Genomic DNA, 21431 nt, shown 5'->3' with positions numbered 1-21431 from the left:
TTTATAATTAGCAATGTGGCGTCTGAGTGGATGTTGGAAGGAAGGCCTGGTATGCATTCCAAATGGAACCCTATATAGTGCCCTACTTTTGATCAGGACCCATAGGGGAATGGGTTGCCATTTGGGACGCAGTTGGTCTCAGAGGTTGGATGGCATTGAGGTTAAACCTAAATGGGAAAGGATCCGGAGGGACTGGCTGGACCTGTGTTGTTGTGATATCCTGTCTCCGACTCTCTCCCTCTCTCCTTTCGCTTCTCCCAGGAAAACATAGGGAAAACGAGGTGGATTTACCGGAGGAATCTGTCTCGACTGATTGGACAGATGATTTTAACAGCAAAAACTGTGAAATCCGGGGAGCGTGGGCTGATTAGAGAGCAGAGAGTGATGGAAATGGACTCCTCTTCTTCCTCCACACGGAGAGCTTTGCCAGAATAATATCCACCCTGCAGGGCTAATGGGAGTTATAGGATCTGATGAGAATAAGGATGGATGATAACTCGGCCTGTCTGCCTGCCTGGCAATTGTAGCTTGTGGGTGGAGATTTGTAATAAATGAAACGGTATCAAACACATGGAAACTTAAGTACCTTCCCATCCATTCCATTCCAGCCATTATGAGCCCATCGTGTGATATCTCCGCCAACCAGCCGCCACTGCTCCATGTCGATTAGATTTGGTGGGTTTATGCTATTGTGTTTGTAGTCTTGCAGGTTTTTGTGAGGTGTATGAAATTGGCTTACCATCTCCGCCATTGGTGATATGGGTGAGCAGACATCTTTCTCTGACTTCAGAGTATCAGACGGGAGAGAGAGAGAGAGAGAGAGAGAACAAACTTTCCCTCTGTGTCAAAATCGAAATAATGTCAGAGAGGGCTTACAGAAAGAGAGAGGAGAAGAAAAGAGAGTGATAGGGAAGGGGGAGATATTAGTCATTATGATCTGTGAACAAGAGGAAGAATGAGCAGTTGCCCTGATCAAAGGCTAGCCCACAGAGTTTATTCGTCGCCTCGGGTTGGGAGGCGTGACACAGGCATTACCTATTCTCCCTCATCCCCCTTTTCCCTTTCCCATTTCCTTTCACCCCCTCCACCAACCCCTGTACTCTGAGCAGTTTGACCCGGTGAACTTCCTCTTCACAAATCCCACCCATATTCTAATAATCATGGGCTGTTCCCCCTTTGGACTTAATGTATTTTGGACTCCCAGAAAGGTGGGGGGTCTGATTGGATTATTTTGGTTTCATGTAACATCTGCAGGTCTACAGAGCTGGATGTATCTGTTAGTATAATTTATCCAATCCATCTTTGATTGCGGTTTATCCTTTTTAGTGATGCATGTCTAGTGTTCATGTTCCTAAGCTCTTTCAGAATATCCTCTCATCTGGTTTCAGGTGTTCCAGTGGGTTTGACCGCCATCGGCAGGACTGGGTTGATAACAGCTGTCCTGATGAGGTGAATATCATCCTGGCTGATGGAAATGACTAGATTTCTATTATGAATAGCGAGAGAGTGGGTATATGGTGGGATGTGTGCGTGCGTGTGTGTGTGCGTGTGTGCGAGTGTGTGCATCTGCTGTAATGTTTTTTCTGTGTGGCTGCTCTGGTCTGCTACATGCAGGGGGAAAGGGATGCCTCAGTTACTCCTCTCACGATCTAACTAACTAACTAACTATCTATCCATCTCTCACTCTCTCTTATTTGAAAAGTACCAGTATTTCTACCTTGCGTGAGAAAGAGGACTCTTGTATGCTGTCTTGCAGACCAAAGACAAAAGCTGTGATATCATCAGCACCACACAACTCGATCCCTTCATCACCACGTTAGTTGCCAAAACAACAGGCCAGAGCAGAAGCCGAGGAGAGACCACCACAGCCGGAGCCTCCTCGTCCACATCCCGACCCCCAACCAGCGTCCCCACTGAAGGTAAGACAACTAACATATGCCCCAAAGCAGACAACTCCAACCAGTGTCTTGAGTACTGGTCAGGTCAAATGGTCAGGAAAAACAGTGTCTTGCTCAGTTGGCACAAAACACGTTTTTGTTATTTTTTTTATTCAATCTTTCTTTCACTAGGCAAGTCAGTTAAGAACAAATTCTTATTTACAATGACGGCCTACCAAAAGGCAAAAGGCCTCCTGCGGGGACGGGGGCTGGGATTTAAAATAAAAAATAAAATATAAATATAGGACAAAACACAAATCACAACAAGAGAGACGACACAACACTAAATAAAGATAGACCGAAGACGACAACACAACACAGCATGGCAGCAACACAACATGACAACAACATGGTAGCAACACAGCATGGCAGCAACACAACATGACAACAACATGGTAGCAACACAACATGACAACAACATGGCAGCAACCCAACATGACAACAACATGGTAGCAACACAACATGGCAGCAGCACAACATATGGTACAAATATTATTGGGCACAGACAACAGCACAAAGGGCAAGAAAGTGGTGACAACAATACATCACGCAAAGCAGCTACAGCTGTCAGTAAGATTGTCCATGATTGAGTCTTTGAATGAAGAGATTGAGATAAAACTGTCCAGTTTGAGTGTTTTTTTACAGCCTGTTCCAGGCACTAGCTGCAGCGAACTGAAAAGAGGAGCAACCCAGGGACGTGTGTGCTTTGGGGACCTTTAACAATATGTGACTTTGCAGAACAGCTGTTGTATGTGGAGGATGAGGGCTGCAGTAGGTATCTCAGATAGGGGGGGAGTGAGGCCTAAGAGGGTTTTATATATAATTAAGCAACAATACATGAGACTAGTGCTGGGCGGTGACTCTATGTTTGATAATGGTATTTCAATGTTTAGTTTGTTAAATGTGATATGCAACTCTGGCGCGTGCAATGTCCGTTTTTATAATTTACTCCATTTGCTACTTGAGTCATCTTTCTCCCTCTCCTCCTGCTGTGTGCCACTAACTACACCAAGCCCTGCCCTATGTCACTCAAGGAAAGAGCAGTTGCTCGAAGGCACTTTCTTGCCGTTCACTCTGCATGTTCAGATGGATGCAACAAGATGTTGGTGACATGCTGATTTCCACAAGCGTTTCTATAATTACGCTATTAGTTTGTGCATCTTACTGTCTACAAACTACGGTCTGCTAGTTTGTCTTGTCTTAGCAAGTTGATGCTAAAATAAATTGTGTTAGTCGCTAATTCTAATCCATCGCTAGTTAGCTGGCTAGCTAGCTTGCTAAATGTACTAAGAGTCAGAGCAAACATAGCTAGCTAGTTAATACAGCCTGGTACCTGTGCTGGTTTAGGCCTAGATACGCATGTTGTTTGTGCAACAGTATCTTCTAAAATGGAGAGGAATAGGCGAAGCTACATGAGGTAAGAAAACATGCAATGTACAGTCTAATTAGTGTCACCTGGAAACACTGACCAACACTTTGGTTCTGACCCTGCCAATAATTCCTCCCTGGCCTATTAATTTGTTGTCATGTCAAACAACAATGAATTCAAGGGGCTGCCCACGGCAATTATAGAATTAGAATAATTCATTCTATTTCCATGATTGGATTGAAACAGTATAAAACAATCAGAAATCCCGATTGAAATCACTTATTATTTATATGTTGCCACCCTAGGGTCATGAACTACTCATAAAGCAAACTTAGAACTTGTATTATTCAAAAACATAAAATACCGTCAAAAATGTCAAAAGTATTGTGATACGATATTTTGGCCATATCGCCCTACATGAGGCCATGTGTTAGGACATTTTTATCATGGCTGTGACGTGGTTAGAACACCACAGCCATTATAAAAATGTCATAACACATGGACTCAAGTGTATTATTGCTTTTATACAACAGGTTACCAGAACTGGTTGTCAAGTACAATTTTAGGCATTCTCTCGTCGTTAGTTTTATTCATCTTCACTGCCATGTAAAGTAAAACTACCCCAGCACCGGTTGATAGTTGCAGACCTTTGCAGGTTGCTATGGCAAAAAAATGGTTGCTATGGAGGCTCTTACCCTCTTACAGCAAACACAATCACTTCAGACTGAAGCTGGAAAGACAGAAAACTAGATGCATTTCGTTTTGTTTTACCTATTTTTCTATTGACATTTCTTTGTACACTGAACAAAAATATAAACGCACCATCAAATCACATCAAATCACGTCCGCTGAATACAACAGTGAAATGCTTAAAAATCCCTTAACTAACAATGCAGCTTTAAGAAAAAATAAGTATTAAGTAAAAAATGTGATAACAGTAACAGGAACAAATCAGTTAAGAGCAGCAGTAAAATAACAATAGCGAGAGCTATATACAGGGGGTACGGGTACAGAGTCAATGTGCGGGGGCACTGGTTAGTCAAGGTAATTGAGGTAATATGTACATGTACGTAGAGTTAAAGTGCCAAACGCTGTCTGCCATCTGCCCAGTACAGTTGAACCTGGGATTCAGTCGTGAAGAGTAAACTTCTCCAACTTATAAGTGGCCATCGAAGGTGAGCATTTGCCCACTGAAGTTGGTTACGATGAATTCAGTTTGGCATGGCATTTTTTGCACTATTGGTTAGAGCCTGTAAGTAAGCATTTCACTGTAAGGTCTACCTACACCTGTTGTATTCGGCGCACATGACAAATAAACTTTGATTTGATTTGAGGTCAAGACCCTTGGTGGACATCTCTGGTGGACATTCCTGCAGTCAGCATGCCAATTGCACACTCCCTCAAAACTTGAGACATCTGTGGCATTGTGTTGTGTGACAAAACCTATAGTGGCAATTTATTGTCCCCAGCACAAGATGCACCTGTGTAATGATCATGCTTTTGATCATCACCCTTTTGATCACTCGACTAAGCATGCCTCTCCTTAATGTCAATATGTCTTGTCCATTGCTGTTCTGGTTAGTGTTTATTGGCTTATTTCACTGTAGAGCCTCTAGTTCTGCTCACTATACCTTATCCAACCTATTAGTTCCACCACCCACACATGCAATGACATCTCCTGGTTTCAATTATGTTTCTAGAGACAATATCTCTCTCTTCATCACTCAATACCTAGGTTTACCTCCACTGTATTCACATCCTACCTTACCTTTGTCTGTACATTATACCTTGATGCTATTTTATCGCCCCCAGAAACCTCCTTTTACTCTCTGTTCCAGACGTTCTAGACGACCAATTCTTATTGCTTTTAGCCGCACCCTTATTCTACTCCTCCTATGTTCCTCTGGCGATGTAGAGGTGAATCCAGGCCCTGCAGTGCCTAGCTCCACTCCTATTCCCCAGGCACTCTCTTTTGACGACTTCTGTAACCGTAATAGCCTTGGTTTCATGCATGTTAACCTTTCTGATCTCCCCATCCCGGATCCGGGATCGTGAATACAGACTCAAGCTCATTACCATAACGCAACGTTAACTATTCATGAAAATCGCAAATGAAATGAAATAAATATGCTAGCTCTCAAGCTTAGCCTTTTGTTAACAACACTGTCATCTCAGATTTTCAAAATATGCTTCTCAACCATTGCAAAACAAGCATTTGTGTAACAGTATTGATGGCTAACGTAGCATTTAGCATTAGCATTCAGCTGGCAACATTTACACAAAAAAACAGAAAAGCATTCAAATAAAATCATTTACCTTTGAAGAACTTCAGATGTTTTCAATGAGGAGACTCTCAGATAGCAAATGTTCAGTTTTTCCTGAAAGATTATTTGTTTAGGACAAATCGCTCCGTTTTCTGCGTCACGTTTAGCTATGAAAAAACCCCTGTATCCAGGATTGTGTAAATCAGCAAGCTCATTAGCATAACACAACGTTAACTATTCATGAAAATCGCAAATGAAATGAAATAAATATGCCATCTCTCAAGCTTAGCCTTTTGTAAACAACACTGTCATCTCAGATTTTCAAAATATGCTTCTCAACCATAGGAAAACAATCATTTGTGTAAAAGTAGCTAGCTAGCGTTAGCATTTAGCGTTAGCATTTAGCGTTAGCATTTAGCGTTAGCATTAGCGTTAGCATCCAGCACGCAACATTTCAACAAAAACATAAAAGCCTTCAAATAAAATCATTTACCTTTGAAGAACTTCTGATGTTTTCAATGAGGATACTCTCAGTTAGATAGCAGATGCTCAGTTTTTCCAAAAAGATTATTTGTGTATTAGAAATAGCTCCGTTTTATACATCACATTTGGCTACCAAAAAAAATCCGAAAATTCAGTCCTCAAAACGCGAACTTTTTTCCAAATTAACTCCATAATATCGACTGAAAACATGGCAAACGTTGTTTAGAATCAATCATCAAGGTGTTTTTCACATATCTCTTCATTGATACATCGTTCTTGGACACATGGTTTCTCCCCTATATCAAATGGAAAAGTACGAGCAGCTGGCAATTGCGCACCGAATTCCACGCAGGACACCAGGCGGACACTTGGAAAATGTAGTCTCTTATGGTCAATCTTCCAATGATATGCCTACAAATACGTCACAATGCTGCTAAGACCTTGGGCGAACGACAGAAAGTGTAGGCTCATTCCTTGCGCAATCACAGCCATATAAGGAGACAATGGAAAACAGAGCTTCAGAAATTCTGCTAATTCCTGGTTGATGCATCATCTTGGTTTCGCCTGTAGAATGAGTTCTGGGGCACTTACAGACAAAATCTTTGCAGATTCTGAAACTTCAGAGTGTTTTCTTTCCAAAACTGTCAAGAATATGCATAGTCGAGCATCTTTTCGTGACAAAATATTGCGCTTAAAACAGGAACGTTTTTTATCCAAAAATGAAATAGCGCCCCTAGAGATCTAACAGGTTAACATTAGAAGCCTCCTCCCTAAGTTTGTTCTATTCACTGCTTTAGCACACTCTGCCAACCCGGATGTTCTAGCTGTGTCTGAATCCTGGCTTAGGAAGACCACCAAAAATTCAGACATTTTAATTCCAAACTACAACATTTTCAGACAAGATAGAACTGCCAAAGGGGGCGGTGTTGCAATCTACTGCAAAGATAGCCTGCAGAGTTCTGTCCTACTATCCAGGTCTGTACCCAAACAATTTGAACTTCTACTTTTAAAAATCCACCTCTCTAAAAACAAGTCTCTCACCGTTGCCGCCTGCTATAGACCACCCTCTGCCCCCAGCTGTGCTCTGGACACCATATGTGAACTGATTGCCCCCCATCTATCTTCAGAGCTCGTGCTGCTAGGCGACCTAAACTGGAACATGCTTAACACCCCAGCCATCCTACAATCTAAACTTGATGCCCTCAATCTCACACAAATTATCAATGAACCTACCAGGTATCTCCCCAAAGCCTTAAACACGGGCACCCTCATAGATATCATCCTAACCAACTTCCCCTCTAAATACACCTCTGCTGTCTTCAACCAAGATCTCAGCGATCACTGCCTCATTGCCTGCATCCGTAATGGGTCAGCGGTCAAACGACCTCCTCTCATCACTGTAAAACGGCCTTTCTAATCGACCTGGCCGGGGTATCCTGGAAGGATATTGACCTCATCCCGTCAGTAGAGGATGCCTGGATATTTTTTAAAAATGCCTTCCTAACCATCTTAAATAAACATGCCCCATTCAAGAAATTTAGAACCAGGAACAGATATAGCCCTTGGTTCTCCCCAGACCTGACTGCCCTTAACCAACACAAAAACATCCTATGGTGTTCTGCATTAGCATCAAACAGCCCCCGTGATATGCAGCTGTTCAGGGAAGCTAGAACCCATTATACACAGGCAGTTAGAAAAGCCAAGGCTAGCTTTTTCAAGCAGAAATTTGCTTCTTGCAACACTAACTCAAAAATGTTCTGGGACACTGTAAAGTCCATGGAGAATAAGAACACCACCTCCCAGCTGCCCACTGCACTGAAGATAGGAAACACTGTCACCACTGATAAATCCACCATAATTGAAAATTTCAATAAGCATTTTTCTACTGCTGGCCATGCTTTCCACCTGGCTACTCCTACCCCGGTCAACAGCACTGCACCCCCAACAGCAACTCGCCCAAGCCTTCCCCATTTCTCCTTCTCCCAAATCCATTCAGCTGATGTTCTGAAAGAGCTGCAAAATCTGGACCCCTACAAATCAGCCGGGCTAGACAATCTGGACCCTTTCTTTCTAAAATTATCTGCCGAAATTGTTGCCACCCCTATTACTAGCCTGTTCAACCTCTCTTTCGTGTCGTCTGAGATTCCCAAAGATTGGAAAGCAGCTGCGGTCATCCCCCTCTTCAAAGGGGGGGACACTCTTGACCCAAACTGCTACAGACCTATATCTATCCTACCATGCCTTTCTAAGGTCTTCGAAAGCCAAGTCAACAAAAAGATTACCGACCATTTCGAATCTCACCATACCTTCTCTGCTATGCAATCTGGTTTCAGAGCTGGTCATGGGTGCACCTCAGCCACGTTCAAGGTCCTAAACGATATCTTAACCGCCATCGATAAGAAACATTACTGTGCAGCCGTATTCATTGATCTGGCCAAGGCTTTCGACTCTGTCAGTCACCACATCCTCATCGGCAGACTCAACAGCCTTGGTTTCTCAAATTATTGCCTCGCCTGGTTCACCAACTACTTCTCTGATAGAGTTCAGTGTGTCAAATCGGAGGTTGTCCGGACCTCTGGCAGTCTCTATGGGGGTGCCACAGGGTTCAATTCTTGGACCGACTCTTTTCTCTGTATACATCAATGAGGTCGCTCTTGCTGCTGGTGAGTCTCTGATCCACCTCTACGCAGACGACACCATTCTGTATACTTCTGGCCCTTCTTTGGACACTGTGTTAACAACCCTCCAGGCAAGCTTCAATGCCATACAACTCTCCTTCCGTGGCCTCCAATTGCTCTTATATACAAGTAAAACTAAATGCATGCTCTTCAACCGATCGCTACCTGCACCTACCCGCCTGTCCAACATCACTACTCTGGACAGCTCTGACTTAGAATACGTGGACAACTACAAATACTTAGGTGTCTGGTTAGACTGTAAACTCTCCTTCCAGACCCATATCAAACATCTCCAATCCAAAGTTAAATCTAGAATTGGCTTCCTATTTCGCAACAAAGCATCCTTCACTCATGCTGCCAAACATACCCTTGTAAAACTGACCATCCTACCAATCCTCGACTTTGGCGATGTCATTTACAAAATAGCCTCCAATACCCTACTCAACAAATTGGATGCAGTCTATCACAGTGCAATCCGTTTTGTCACCAAAGCCCCATATACTACCCACCATTGCGACCTGTACGCTCTCGTTGGCTGGCCCTCGCTTCATACTCGTCGCCAAACCCACTGGCTCCATGTCATCTACAAGACCCTGCTAGGTAAAGTCCCCCCTTATCTCAGCTCGCTGGTCACCATAGCATCTCCCACCTGTAGCACACGCTCCAGCAGGTATATCACTCTAGTCACCCCCAAAACCAATTCTTTCTTTGGCCGCCTCTCTTTCCAGTTCTCTGCTGCCAATGACTGGAACGAACTACAAAAATCTCTGAAACTGGAAACACTTATCTCCCTCACTAGCTTTAAGCACCAACTGTCAGAGCAGCTCACAGATTACTGCACCTGTACATAGCCCACCTATAATTTAGCCCAAACAACTACCTCTTTCCCAACTGTATTTTATTTATTTATTTATTTTGCTCCTTTGCACCCCATTATTTTTATTTCTACTTTGCACATTCTTCCATTGCAAACCTATCATTCCAGTGTTTTACTTGCTATATTGTATTTACCTTGCCACCATGACCTTTTTTGCCTTTACCTCCCTTCTCACCTCATTTGCTCACATTGTATATAGACTTGTTTATACTGTATTATTGACTGTATGTTTGTTTTACTCCATGTGTAACTCTGTGTCGTTGTATCTGTCGAACTGCTTTGCTTTATCTTGGCCAGGTCGCAATTGTAAATGAGAACTTGTTCTCAACTTGTCTACCTGGTTAAATAAAGGTAAAATAAAATAAATAAATAAAAATGCTGTTTAATCATCTTCTTGATATGCCACACCTGTCAGGTGGCTGGATTATCTTGGTAAAGGGGAAATGCTCACTAACAGGGATGTAAACAAGTTTGTGCACAACATTTGAGAGAAATAAGCTTTTTGTGCGTATGGAACATTTCTGGGATCTTTTATTTCAGCTCATGAAAAATGGGACCAACATTTTTATATTTATATTTTTGTTCAGTATATACACTACGTGACCAGAAGTATGTTGACACTTGCTCGTCGAACATCTCATTACAAAATCATGGGAATTAATATGGAGTTAGTCCCCCCTTTGCTGCTATAACAGCCTCCAATCTTCTGGGAAAGCTTTCCACTAGATGTTGGAACATTGCTGCTGGGACTTGTTTCCATTCAACCACAAGAGCATTTTTTTTTTTTTTAATTTTTTTATTTTACCTTTATTTAACCAGGCAAGTCAGTTAAGAACAAATTCTTATTTTCAATGACGGCCTGGGAACAGTGGGTTAACTGCCTGTTCAGGGGCAGAACGACAGATTTGTACCTTGTCAGCTCGGGGGTTTGAACTCGCAACCTTCCGGTTACTAGTCTAACGCTCTAACCACTAGGCTACCCTGCCGCCCCATTAGTGAGGTCAGGCACTGATGTTGGGTCATTAGGCCTGGCTCGCAGTCAGCGTTCCAATTAATCCTAAAGGTGGTCGATGGGGTTGAGGTCAGGGCTCTGTGCAGGCCAGTCAAGTTCTTCCACACCAATCTCAACAAACCATATCTGTATGGACATTGCTTTGTGCACAGGGGGAATTTTCATGCTGAAACAGGAAAGGGCCTTCCCCAAACTATTGCCACAAAGTTGGAAGCACAGGATCGTCTAGAATGCCATTGTATGCTATAGCGTTAAGATTTCTCTTCACTGGAACTAAGGGGCCTAGCCTGGAAAAAAGGTGCCTAGCCATGAAAAAGGGACCTAGGGGGCCTACTCATGAAAAACAGGCCCAGACCCTTATTCCTCCTCCACCAAACTTTACATTTGGCACTATTCATTTGTGCAGGTAGCGTTCCCCTGGCACCGGCCAAATCCAGATTCGTCCATCAGACTGCCAGATGATGAAGCATTATTCATCACTCCAGAGAATGCGTTTCCACTGCTCTAGAGTCCAATGGCGACAAGCTTAACTCTCCCCCCAGCGCTTCAGCATTCGGCGGTCCCGTTCTGTGAGCTTGTGTGGCTGAGCAGTTGTTGCTCCTAGACGTTTCCACGTCACAATAACAACACTTACAGCTGACTGGGGCAGCTCTAGCAGGGCAGAAATTTGACAAACTTACTTTTTGGAAAGGTGGTATCCTATGATGGTGCCATGTTAAATGTCACTGAGCTCTTCAGTAAGGCCATTCTACTGCCAATATTTGTCTATGGTGATCACATGGCTGTGCGCTCGATTTTATACACTCGTCAGCAACGGGTGTGGCTGAAATAGCCGAATCCACTCATTTGAAAGGGTGTTCACATACCTTTGTATATATAGTGTATATCCATAAAAAATTAGGCTGATTCATGAATTCGACTGGCTAAGAAAAGCTGCCTGTCTGTCTCATCCTGTCCTGTTCATTACTGTGGGACACAGTGGCAATCGGATTTCAATATTGTGACAATGTTGCAAATGTCGGCGATAATGTCTAGATCTGTTTTACGAAGGAGATCAAGTTGATGAGTTGCATGGCTGGGCCAATGAGACAGTAGTAGTGGTAGCGGTGGGATATGGTGGTGGTGGTACTGCGTTGCTAGGTAACAATGGCACTTCTTATGAATGTGCTGGCCATGTGTATGTTGTCTAGTGTAATTCTGGGCAGGATAGACTCTGACAATGGGAATTCCAAACCACCCGTTGTATAAAACTAACATAAATGGAGTCACAATATCTGAAATTGTCCAATGAAGAAAGCTTGTTTTCCGATGCAAATGTTTTTCTACAGTGAGTCTTAATCCTGAGACTACCTTCGAACAGAAGGGTAGGCTAAGAAGATTTGATGGATGTGCTGTTGGGACGTTAAGTAAAACAAAGTACCCAGTACATTTCCTCAGCCACTCCTCAGTAAAAGGCACATGACAGCCCGCTTGAAGTTTGTCAAAAGGCACCTAAAGGACTCTCAGACCATGAGAAACAAGATTCTCTGGTCTGATGAAACCAAGATTGAACTCTTTGGCCTGAATGCCAAGTGTCACATCTGGAGGAAACCTGGCACCATCCGTACGGTAGAGCATGGTGGATGCAGCGTCATACTGTGGGGATGTTTTTCAGAGGTAAGGACTGGGAGACTAGTCAGAATCGTGGGAAAGATGAACGGAGCAAAGTACAGAGAGATCCTTGATGAAAACCTGCTCCAGAGCGCTAAGGAACTCAGACTGGGGCGAAGGTTCACCTTCCAACAGGACAATGACCCTAAGCACACAGCCAAGACAATGCAGGAGTGGCTTTAGGACAAGTCTCTGAATATCCATGAGTAGCCCAGCCTGAGCCAAGCTTGAAGCGTCATACCCAATATGACTCAAGGCTGTAATCGCTGCCAAAGGTGCTTAAACAAAGTACTGAGTAAAGGATCTGATTTCTTATGTAAATGTAATATTTCCATTTTGATAAATGTTCAAACATTTCTAAAAATCTGTTTTTGCTTTGTCATTACTAGCCTAGTTGGTTAAGCCACAGAAAAAGAAAGGAACCTTTTTCAGACGAGTGCTCCGATTTCAGAGCACTCGTCTGAGTGTGCCAGAGCGCAGAATAACTGATGAAATTTACAAACGCTCAGCACCCGTTGAATATGGCCGGTGTCAGAAAAGGTTGGCAAAAAAGCGTAATTAAATTGTTGCCAACAGCACAGTTGCAGTCACCAATGCTCTGGATAACATAAAAACAGCCTAACCTGCTCTGCTAGGGAGAGTAAATGGTCAGAGTGAGGTATTCTCAGATTTGAGTCTGGAAGTAACTAGCCAACGTTAGCCAGTTAGCTTGAGTGCTTGACTGCGAGTAAAATGGTCAGAGTGAGTTGTTCCCTCATTTGAGTCTGGAAGTAGCTAGCAAGCTAGCCAACATTAGCCAGTTAGCTTGGGTTCTTGACTGCTGTTGTTAGGTCAGATCAACCCGACTCCTCGCCCAGAGCGTCCAGTGTGCGCTCAGAACACTGGAGAGCGAAATGCTCAAAATTTACGAACGGACAATCTGACAACGCTTTGAATTTACAAACGCCCAGAGTGCACTCTGCGCACACTATGGCACTCCAGATTGAATTGAAGAACACACCCGTAGTATAAACCAGCCTTTAATCTTGAAATCTTTGGTTGTTTAGTACATGGCCTCACATGTGAATCCTTAAAGAGCTGGGTGGGACTAAAGCTCATGAGGGTGTGAACGATGCTGAATGGGTGTAGACAAAGAAGAGCTCTCCAATTGGTGTACCAAAACATTCAAGGGCCATTTTCTCAAAAGGGAGGTTTATCAATATTTTAAAGCAGAATTACTTACACTACAGTTGAGGAACAATGGGTATGATACTCATATGTGGAAAAAGTCAAGGGGTCTGAATCCTTTCCGAATGCTCTGTATAATTTCCGACCAATTTCACTGTTTCTTCTGTAATAGAACTATCCGGATTGTTTTCCTTGAGCACCAAATGCACACTAGATGGTAACAAATGATGCAAGGCATGCAAGCTGTGTTTTACCCAACTAAACAATGCAGATTGAATTAGGACGTCTCTAAAATCTTAAAAACATGCATCCACACAGAAATATAATCATGCTCATTCCTTTCTTTCCTGCTGATGTCAGGAGAAACGGTGAAGTTCTCCTTCTAAGTTGCGCTGCGGTCTAAGGCACTGCATCTCAGTACTAGAAGCGTCACTACAGACACCTTGGTTCGATTCCAGGCTGTATCACAACCGGCTGTGATTGGGAGTCCCATAGGGCGGCTCACAATTGTCCCAGCGTCGTCCAGGTTTGGCCGGTGTAGGCCGTCATTGTAAATCAGAATTTGTTCTTAACTGACTTTCCTAGTTAAATAAAGGTTAAAAAAAAACTCCTCCAGAGAAACTTGAGCTACTTAGAGCTGAAAACGCATCCCAAATGGCACCCTGTTCCCTATGTTGTGCACTACTATTGACCAAGGCCCATCGGGAATAGGGTGCTATTTGAGGCACACCCTGAATTGATTACAGCCATTTACACTTCATTGCCCTGATGTCAAGGGAAATTAAAACGTCAAGCCACGTATGTATTGAAACAAATATCTAATTAATCTTCATCAGCTTCACATATTACCCACACACGGTATTGACTTGAATGTTAGATGTCTGTAATTCACTTCAACTGTACCATTCATCTTCCTCATGAAAAGTAATATGTTCAACTTAATGCCCCTGTCACTCTCTGCACAATCACATTATGCACTTTAATCATGACTAAAAGCCTATGCAGGGTGTATTTTCTGTCCGGTAACTGGTACATCCTGAAGTTGATAATTGACTAATGTGTTATGGGTTGGGATGCCTGGGAGATACACAAAGCCTACACTGTGCTAATGGACAACTTATCATCTCAAGTATCCACTCTTGCTAACGCCAGAGAGAAAGAGGTGTAGACAGCTAATTATGTCGCATTCATTATGATATGTAACAGCTTTGCATTGTCTACGGGTGCGGGTGACTGATGATGCATAATAGGAATGCACCATTGTATGAATATGCAACCACAATGAGGAAGGTTAGATTGAGGGATGTAGGGTGTGTCCCAAATGACATACTGTTCATATGGCACCCTATACATACATACATACATACATACATACATACATACATACATACATACATACATACATACATACATACATACACACACTCTTACAAAAAAAAGGTGCTATCTAGAACCTTGAAGGATTCGTTGACTGTCCCCATAGGAGAACCCTTTGAAGAACCGTTTTTGGTTGCAGGTAGAAGAACCCTTTTGGGCTCCATGTCGAACCCTTTCTACAGAGGATTCTACATGGAACTCAAAAAGGGTTCTGCCTGGAGCCAAAAAGGGTTCTCCTATGGGGACAGCCAAATAACCCTTTTGGAACCCTTTTTTCTAAGAGTGTAGTAGTTTAATGCAGAGTGGTAAAAGCAGAATAATTCGGTGTGCTCTCTGACATGAAAAATAGTTTATATGGTAAGGTGCTCTTTTGTTTCCCAGACTTGTGGAATTGATGAAACAATGAAGGCTAAACCTGTAGACAGACTACATGTTTTGTTATTGCAGAGTGGTGTTTAAAGGTGGTTGGAGTGGTGAGTTACAGTAGGGTTTCTGCCTGTGAGTTCTGGGTTCTAGATCCGGCTCCAGTCGGTGATGATCTCTAAAGCAGATGCCCAATGTTTTGGCTCTCAGTACCCCACACTACACAAACTCCAATGACATCCAGCTATACTTTTCACTGTTCTAAATTAATAATTTTAGTATTTTGTCCTAGGATTCTGTATGGCTTTCCACTGCGAGGGCAGGTTTTCATTTCATGGATGTGAGGGCAGGGTTTCGTCTTATGTTTATTGTTTCAGTCCTTGACCTTTAGCCTCTTATACCCTCCTTGGTAGATATAACTTCTCTCAGCCAATGTTAGAGGGAATCTGGGATATGAAAAACAACAAAGCTCAGAGGCATCTATAAATGATATTCCTCAAAAATCAATCGCTATTTATCATTCATATAAACATCCCCAAATGGATGACCCAATCCCAGTTTGCCCCTTTTAAAGACTTTCCCTCAGTGAGGTGGATGAGGTGGTGATATGAGCATAGATGCCTTGAATGCTGGAGAGAGGTGGAGAGGAGTGTGAGAGAGGTCCAGCTGAGGGACGAAAACAAACCCCAACGATACTGGAGGTCAGACACGCTGAGGAGCAGGGGTGTGAGCTGTGAACAGAGACTGTGTGTGTGTGTGTGTGTGTGTGTGTGTGTGTGTGTGTGTGTGTGTGTGTGTGTGTGTGTGTGTGTGTGTGTGTGTGTGTGTGTGTGTGTGTGTGTGTGTTAGCATGAAAAAGCCAGGAGGTCTGTCTGTCTGTGGTATGTGCTGTGAAGCTGACTCACAGAAAGAGCCTCACACTTCTTGACAAACACGGAGGATCAGTTTTCTGATCCGCCCCAGTCTCCTCAGCTGTAGAGGTCCAAGGTCAAGTCAGGCTGGATACTCGGAGGCAATGGTGGTGTGTGGGCAGCTCTCTTTTCCCTCTCCTGTTCCCTCCCACTGTTCATCCTTTAATACTGTATCCTGTATGAGTTCAGATACTGTGTGATGTGGCTTTGAGGAATCTTCACTGTCACAGTTTAATGTCATCCTATGATAATTGTTCAAATTCATGACACTGGCACAGGATTGGTTATCGAGTTTGATTTCCTACCTCGCTGTCATACACCTTATGTCATAGACCGTGGCATTTCTTAGACTAGGAAATTATTCTAGGAAATGGTTGTGTGCATTAAACTATCTTTGATCTTGGAAATTGAAATACATTTACTTAGTTGAGACCCGTTTTGAGATTTTACCGGCTCATGTACAGTATGTGGCACATTTGCATAATGTGAATCCTATGGGGTGTGTAAATTCATATCACACCTCTCACAGTGAATTTAAATGTTTCATAGTTGCTTAAACCCAGACTGCTTCTTGCTCTTGCATTATGCATGGGAGAGCATTATATCCCCTCCAAACAGACATTGAGTAAATTCACTTTTCAAATGAAGATGATCTAGTAATGAAATATAAACTGGAAAATAAAAGTTAAATTGGTCTATAAACCTGTGTAATGACCGCTAATGATTATTTCTGAATATCTGATTCACATTCTTTACCAGTATTGAGGTTAATAGTTGTTGTTGTTGTCAGGCAGCTCTGAGCAGTGGGCATAGAGATCATATAATTCATATAATAGACATAGGGATTCTGTACGTAATTCTCTGGCTGTGGGGATATTCACAAACCACAGACAAATGGTGTAATGGTGTCTCTCTCTCCCTCTCTCTCTCTCTCTCCCTATATATATCTCTCTCTCCCTCCTCCCTCTCTCTCTCTCTCTCTCCCTCCATCTCCCTCCCTCTCTCTCTCTCTCTCCCTCTCTCTCTCTCCCTCACTCTTCCTCTCTCCCTCTCTCTCTCTCCAGATGACACCAAGATTGCTCTGCATCTTAAAGACAATGGAGGTAAGCCTCTGTTTTCCCCATTGTATATATCCCTTTCCCTGTTCCTTTGACTGTTCAGTGGTTGTGTTTTTCTGTGTAGATGCATGTTGTGTTTATGTCTGCGGCTCTGTTTACATCCAAGGCTGCTGTCTGTGTATTTACCGCTGACAGATTGCTCTGCTTTCTGGGGAGGACAGGCCAAGGGAAGGAGTGGCTCATTGAAGCCGTGTTGAAGCACCTCATCCAGAGGCTGATTTGAAAGGGCTAACTGTACCAAGTTTTGGGATTGGACTGATCAATCATGGTGTCTGTGCGTGTCCCCCAAATGGCAGCCTATTCCCTTCATAATGCACTACTTTTGACCAGGGCCCATAGTAGTCCACTACATAGGGAACAGGGTGCCATTTGGGATGTAGCCTTTGTGGGTGTTAGGGGGGGAGGGGTTCATAGTTGCATTAGGAACGCTATCTCAGAGGGTTGGTGAAACGCAGACTGAAGCTCAATGTGAATGTCAGCAAGTTCTTGAAACCACTGCTCTCAGAACTGGTGCGTATACCAAAATTAAAACATCATTAATTTGCCCTCGTTGCCTCCAAATTAAATAAATAGCACTGTGAAAAAACACAATTTGGAGTGCGGACCCTTGACAAATTAACTCAATGTCATCAGGAATTTGAGGGGGATTCCAGTATGAGGGGTATTTCAGAAGAGGTGGGTGTGGTCAACAATCTCACACACATTTCCATTTCAACAGGATGTAGGTACTACCGGTATATGGTCGACTCTGCTACGCACACACCTCAACACAGCAGGGTATCTATTTAACAAAATGAACTGGTTAAATAACATTTTCTGGTGATTAGCTACACCCACTCTGTGTGTGTGTGAGATAGAGAGAGCAAGAGTGTTAGACTGACATTTGAATTCCAAAATTAGTCTCAAGTCCATCACTTCGTGAGTAAACCACACAAATATTTAATTTCCTCCCAGAGAGGAATTGGAAATCTGTGTCTCTTATCGTCCTTACCCAAACATTGCCTATCTCACTCGCTGGCTCGTGGCACAGCCTCTTCCCAGATGTCGGACAAGACGAAATCTCTGCGTGCCCATTTTCTTTTGGGAGAAACCGGACCTGTTTCACGGGATGCGTCCCAAATCGCACCCTTTGCTCTGTGGCGTGCACTACTTTTGACCAGGGCTCATAGGCTCTGGTCAAATGTAGTGCACTATGCAGGGAATATGGTGCCGTTCGGGACCTAGTCACTGTGTGGGAAGCGTGCTGGGAAGGGATTTGGGCCTAAGGTGAAAGCCAAAAGGGATGGAGGGAATGAGCCAGTGTGATCACACTGAAACCACAGAGCCGAAGGTTGCTGCAGCCCAAACCACACCATGTCTTTAGGTGCACACTGCACGTGACCGATTACAACCACAAACCAGCCATGTGACTATAGGGAGAGGCTGTCTAAAGTAATGGTGGCTATGGCTTGGCTGGTGTAGCGCTAATGCCGGAGACTCCAACACGCGTCTACTTCGAACAGCATAAGTTGGCAACCGGTCTACACAGCCTCTAGCTTTTCCCACTGTCATCCACTCTCACCGGCTGTTCAATGGCATTTGAAAATACTACACAGCACACATACAGTGCGTCAAGTAACGTGAGCTGTGGATGTAGAATTGGATATCTGGTGCATCTTATCCGCTCCACTCTGCTTTGGGCTTGGACACACGTTCACATTCCAGTGGGATTTCTATCAGATCCAGCGGTGTGCGTGTCCTTTCACCTTGGGAAACACGGAGCACGGCAGGAAAACGCTAAGGCGATTAGCCTTGGCCCGAGTGATAAGATGAGGGACAATCGGGACACACCCTACTGTCTCACTGCAGAGGCTACGCGAGGACGACAGGGCACCCCTTATCCTCCGAGCGCGATGAGACAAAGTCATCTCTCCCTTTTTGGGTTGCGTCTCCATAAGGCGACCCGTGCACTGTATCTGTCACTATTCTCCCTGGCCAAAAGCAGGGCTATACAGTGAATCCTTTGCCATTTGGGAGACTATGTGTCGACGAGCTTCGTTAGCCAGGATGAGAGGATGGCTGTGGCCCCGTGACACTTGTGCTGTCAGTAACGTGGCCCTAAAAGCGCGGGGTGGTCTGGGTCCACGCGGTCATTCAGTTCATCTTCCCTGCCCAGGCTCTGTGTTTCGCTGTCTGAAGGCTAAGTAAGTACAGCAGGTTTATGTGCCGAGAGCGTTTATGAGGAGAATGCTGATTGGTTGATCATAGGGAGATGGTTCGAACTCCAGCCATGACCTCCGCAGTCCCAGTCCCATTCATGTAGCTGTGTCCTGATGTGACTTTGCTTCGTTATACTGCAGAAACCAATGTAACCTTAATTTCAATGTCTGCTTTGCAAATAGCACTCCTATATAGTGCACTACTTTTGACCAGAGCCCTATGGGGCTATAAATAGAACAAATAAGGTGTCACTTGGAACACGGCCCATACCTTTCAAAGCCATGCCTGCAGTGTTAACAATATCTAAAGTTCCATGCATAACAGTTGTATCTTTCATCAATGTTTATTATGAGTATTTATGTAAATTGATGTGGTTCTCTGCAAAATCACCGGATGTTTTGGAAGCAAAACATTACTGAACGTAACGCGCCAATGTAAACTGAGATTTTTGGATATAAATATGAACTTTACCGAACAAAACATACATGTATTGTGTAACATGTCCTATGAGTGTCATCTGATGAAGTTCATCAAAGGTTAGTGATTAATTATATCTCTATTTCTGCTTTTTGTGACTCCTCTCTTTGGCTAGAAAAATGGCTGTGTTTTTCTGTGACTAGGTGCAGACCTAACATAATCGTTTAGTGTGCTTTCGTCGTAAAGCCTTTTTGAAATGGGATTAACAACAAGTTTATCTTTGAAATGGTGTAAAATACTTCTATGTTTGAGGAATTCTAATTATGAGATTTCTGTTGTTTTGAATTTGGCGCCCTGCACTTTCACTGGCTGTTGTCATATCGATCCCGTTAGCGGGATTCAAGCCATAAGAAGATAACCTTCTCCTTAATGTAACACGTGTGTCCGATTTCAAAAAAGCTTTACCGAAAAAGCACACCATGCAATAATCTGAGTACAGTGCTCAGACAACAAAACAAGCCATACAGATATCCACCATGTTGTCGAGTCAACAAAGTCAGAAATAGCATTATAAATATTCACTTACCTTTGATGATCTTCATCAGAATGCCCTCCCAGGAATCCCAGTTCCACAATAAATGTTTGATTTGTTCAATAAAGTACGTAATTTATGTCCAAATAAATATTTTTCACGTGGGCAAGTCCAGGCGAAAGTTCAGACGAAAAGTAATATTACAGTCTGGCGAGAAACATGTCAAACGAAGTATAGAATCGATCTTTAGGATTTTTTTATCATACATCTTCACTAATGTTCCAACCGGAGAATTCCTTTGTCTGTAGAAATGCAATGGAACGCAAGCTAACTCTCACGTGAACACGCGTGATCAGCTCATGCCACTCTGGCAGACCTCTGACTCATTCAGCTCCCATTCCTACCTCCTTCACAGTAGAAGCATCAAACAAGGTTCCAAAGACTGTTGACATCTAGTGGAAGCATTGGGAAGTTCAATATGACCCCATAGACACTGTATATTTGATATGCAATGACTTGAAAAACTACAAACCTCAGATTTCCCACAGGTTTTTGCCTGCCATATGAGTTCTGTTATACGCACAGACATCATTCAAACCGTTTTAGAAACTTCAGAGTGTTTTTTATACAAATCTACTAATAATATGCATATATTAGCAACTGGGCCTGAGTAGCAGGCAGTTTAACCTGGACACCTTATTCATCCAAGCTTCTCAATAATGCCTCCAGCCATAAGAACGCATAGTCATCCACTTTCATGATCAAGACACTGTGACTATGTTTTCAGGCTATTGTTTTTGCCAGCTTTCAGCTGTGTGACCCAATGTGACTAACGTGGATTCATTCACACCCCTGTCTCTGCAGCCAAATGGCTTAGATGTGCCTCTCGCTTACCCACACCCAAGGAAATCTCCCTCCACCCCTCCTACAGATGAGACCAGATTAACCTGTCAGTCAGATGAAACCTGGGTCTGTGTCCCAAAGAGCACCCTGCTCCCTATATAGTGCACTACTTTTGACCAGAGCCCTGTGAAATGCCCCTATGGGCCCTGGTCAAGCGTAGTGCACTATATAGGG

At 43.4% G+C, this 21431-nt stretch overlaps 1 protein-coding gene across 2 annotated transcripts in view; it reads left to right on the top strand.

The window, feature by feature from the left end:
• Positions 1-21431, top strand: part of LOC110535616 (plexin domain-containing protein 2) — a 170216-nt gene that overhangs the window by 136443 nt on the left and 12342 nt on the right. For both annotated transcript variants that reach the window (XM_036935347.2, XM_090189946.1), the window contains 3 exons: positions 1389-1449; positions 1757-1919; positions 17153-17191. In XM_036935347.2, the coding sequence (XP_036791242.1) occupies positions 1389-1449; positions 1757-1919; positions 17153-17191 (263 nt within the window). The remainder of the gene's footprint in view (positions 1-1388; positions 1450-1756; positions 1920-17152; positions 17192-21431) is intronic.

The sequence above is a fragment of the Oncorhynchus mykiss genome, chromosome 11 (assembly GCF_057628025.1).
Source record: "Oncorhynchus mykiss isolate SJ-2025 chromosome 11, ASM5762802v1, whole genome shotgun sequence".
Classification (NCBI taxonomy): domain Eukaryota; kingdom Metazoa; phylum Chordata; class Actinopteri; order Salmoniformes; family Salmonidae; genus Oncorhynchus; species Oncorhynchus mykiss.
Note: the sequence above shows the minus strand (reverse complement) of the source record. Positions and strands in the feature narration are given on the sequence as shown.